The sequence below is a fragment of the Nematolebias whitei genome, unplaced genomic scaffold, assembly GCF_014905685.2.
Source record: "Nematolebias whitei isolate Nwh7 unplaced genomic scaffold, NemWhi1 Nwh_scaf_6213, whole genome shotgun sequence".
Classification (NCBI taxonomy): domain Eukaryota; kingdom Metazoa; phylum Chordata; class Actinopteri; order Cyprinodontiformes; family Rivulidae; genus Nematolebias; species Nematolebias whitei.
The window spans coordinates 22-3,620 of NW_023624758.1; the positions used below are offsets into that span (position 1 = coordinate 22).

The following is a 3,599-nucleotide window of genomic DNA, read 5'->3' on the forward strand; positions in this document are numbered from 1 at the left end:
GCCTCTTGGCTTGTTAGACTTCAAACAGTCACAAGCTACACAGACAACACACTGCAGTCTCTCCTTATTACCCACGATGTGCGGGTGAAGCCAACAGCAAGATGTGCTTAGTCACATTTAAAGCTTTCTGGATGGAGAGCGAAACGTCTCGGCACAAAAAAGAATCTGTCCAGATGACCCGACTGAACACGGTTGGATTTGTCATATTTTCTACTCTTCGGCTCAGAGGGAAGTTGGTTTGGAATCATTTTTGGTGATGCTTCAGTTTCTGCTTTACGTTTAGGATAAGACATCATGAATCAAGTAAATGAAATGTTCTCACTTTAGTTAAAACTCAATGACTGCTGTAAAGGGGAAAAAATGGTGGTGAGTGACTTCATTTAAAGTTCAACTAACTTCAGCTTGGACTTACCACTTCAAAGCTTCCAGGTGCAACGATCAGGTTGTCGATGACGTTATTGATCTTCGTAACTAAAGACAAGATGGAGGACTAAACGCAGGAGAGACAAATAACATGATCAATACAGTGTCTGATCCAAACAGGAAGTGGGACGTTGGTGGGACAATGTGTGCTGACCTGTTCAGCAGGTGTGGGGCTCAGGTCCTGGTTCCTCTTCAGGAGACATTCGCTGAAGGTGGACTCATCAGGAGCGGGTTTCACTCTGGGGAAGGCCATCTCACACTGACGGAGGACAACAGGCTGTGTTAGTCCTCACTACCGTTGCAATAAATACGGTTTGACTGGGACATGATCAACATGACGGGAGGTCATCATTCATTCATTCAACCTTCATTTATACAGGTTAGTCCCACTGAGCCTCGGGGAGTCATTTACAAGAGACCTGATGGATAATGACTCCAGGATGCTGCTGCTGGTGCAAACAAAGATGTGGGACTACGTTTATGAGGGGCGAGGACGTAAAATCTACTTTTGGACGTGGAAGATTCTGAATCAAATGTGAAACGTCAGAAGCTGGGTTACCATAGCTCCCAGCAGCAGAGGTTTGTTGCAGGTCTCCACATCTTTTTCCCTTTTTTTTTTTTTGCTTCATCGAGCCCTGAAGAATAAACTGTAGGTCTGTTTAGTTGAGGTTAGATGAGTGTCTTTACATACATGTTCAAATGTCCAGTGATAAACAAGCAGCTCATGTTAACTTACTATTGAAAACCCATAGAAAAGCTAACATTTATGCTAATTGTTGGTCAGCAGCCTGAGATTGATGCAGTTTAACATCAACTTACAAGTGTTCATGAAAAATAAGGCAGTGAAGTGGGAAGATGATCAAAAGTAAAGGATAATTGTTTAATGAATCGTATTGCAGTCCTCTGAATTGTAATCCAGTTGTGTGACACAGAGCCAGCCTCTCCACTCATGACTCTTTCAAACCTTCACTAATAACTCAAGTTTCACACCTGCATCTGCTGAGGATTTGTACTCACCACATATAAATCAAAGGGGATGTGTGGAACGAATGGACGGTACCTAAACAAGAAAAGAATAATGTTAGATTTGTAAGAAGAACTTCACTAGTTTGACGATTTCCTTTTCTCAACACGCTCTGAGGATGAGGCAGCTGTGAGGTCAGTGCTGGACTCTGATGGCGTTTGTGAAGAGCTCGAGCATCGAGTTAAAACTAAAAGTGAAACATTTAAAAAAAAATGAATGGAGCTAGAGTAAAATACAGACTACACATGCGGTCGGGACATGAAGGCTCCTACAGTTTTTAATAAACGGTGATATCTCAGTGTTGAACAGCTCTCCACCAGCCAAACGTCTGCTCTCTCTTTAAAAATGATCCAAATGAATGTCAAGAGTTTACCTTTGAATTCACCCATGTGGATTGTGACAAGTGATTCACTCTACTGCACAACACTGGGGTCTTTGACCCACCAGCAGGAAACGGACCAGTGTGTACTTGTGACGTCATTCTGTACGAAGGTTTTCAGCTTCCTGTTGGAACCTCTCACACTTTAATCTAAATGTCCGGGATAGTCTGTGGTTCAGGGTCCTGCCCCAATGATGACCGACCCCTGACCTTTCCACTCACTTGAACAGAGTGAGATGGAGGAGGATGACTCGCTGTGGCGACCCCTGAAGAGGGAGCAGCTGACAGAGGTGGTAGTAGTGCAACCATACTTTTTAATTCAAGGCCTAGCATTCCATGCATGTTGCTCGTTCTCTTTTATACCAGTTTTCATGAAGAACCATCTTGTGATGGACAGGGAGCTGCAGATGTTTTGGTCAAACCTTGTTGGTGACAACAAGTGCTATGTCATGTGACGTCACAATAATTGTTTCAGCTCGATGACTCCGAGCTACATCATGTCTTTGTTAAATATCTGTAAACGTGAGAGTTATAGTGAGACAACAAGGCAGCCATCTTGAATCCAGTTGCTATCAAAAATTACTCAGTTATTCAAATGATAGTTTCATGAGATATTTTGCTAACAAACAGGGTTTACACAGTTATTAATGGTGTGATCACTCTCAGCTACTACCACACCAAGTTCTGGGTCAGTATTTGTCAAACTGAGTTACATTCATTTATTGTTTATAAGATTCCTTTAGCTGTGGGAGCCATCTTGGCTGGGAGATGATCAGCAGCAGATCTGAAGACTGCTCGAGCTTCAAGTGTAAACTGTGGTTAGGAGACATTCTGCTAACACGACAGACCAACAAAAACATGATCTCTTTGTCTTTCGGGGCCGGGCGATAACAAGGCCTGATAATAACAACAACAATAATTAATAATAAGAGTTCACCTACCCCTGACCTATTCCTCCGCGGGCCCCGAAGCGGCCTCCTCGGCCCCTGCCGCGGTCTCCTCTGCGCAGAAACAATCACGTTAACCGGTTTTACATTCAACGAAGTGTTAGCATGGCGGGTAAACAAGAAATCAACCTGGAAACTGGGGTTAAGCAACAAATACGTCATTTTACTAACATTTAATTAACCAAAAACAAGACGCACGTTTCATTCATTCAGACACAGCTAATGAGCTAGCATACTGGCTGGACTCGGGACCAACTGCTGCTAGCAGACTGGACCAGGACTGGACACTAAAGTGCCCAGCTACAGAAACAGCGGGATAAATGGGACTGAGGGGAGTAGTAAACAGGCTAAACTCCATTAATAATATATATTAAAAAAAAAAACTAATCTTTTTCACATGTGCAGCTTAGCTTCCAGTAATTAGACGGAGCCGGGCCTAAGTTAGCAACATGGAAGCGAAAATTTACAATAACCGACCTGCTGTAAAAATGACTAACATGGTCAAATATAATCAATTATAATCACCTCATTCCGTATGCGTATTGCGACGTTTTGATTATTAGGTGAGAAAATACAGAGAGAACAGGTAGTTTTAAAACAACCCGGTGTGGCACAAAGAAGACAGTGTTCCGGTTTGTTTTCTTCTTCTTCGGTTTTTTTGTGTGATAGTTGGAGATAACACTGTGCATAAGCGCCACCTATCGGAAAACATCCGAACTGACACTCGTGTTTTTTTCCCCCCTCAAGTTAGTCAAGTTGTGTTTATTGGTCATATGCAAGGTTAACACAAGGTTAACACAAGGTTAACACATGGTTAACACAAGGT

At 42.7% G+C, this 3,599-nt stretch overlaps 1 protein-coding gene across 1 annotated transcript; it reads right to left on the bottom strand.

The window, feature by feature from the left end:
• Nucleotides 1-412: 412 nt before the first annotated feature.
• LOC119429721 (interleukin enhancer-binding factor 2 homolog) lies at nt 413-3,431 on the bottom strand (the record flags this gene model as incomplete). The annotated part of the gene is made up of 5 exons (XM_037697291.1): nt 3,299-3,431; nt 2,768-2,827; nt 1,441-1,483; nt 578-682; nt 413-490 (listed from the first exon to the last, which is right to left on the bottom strand). Coding segments are annotated over exons 1-5 (291 nt in total), but the record flags the coding sequence as incomplete, so codon positions are not given.
• Between the last annotated feature and the right edge of the window lie 168 nt (nt 3,432-3,599).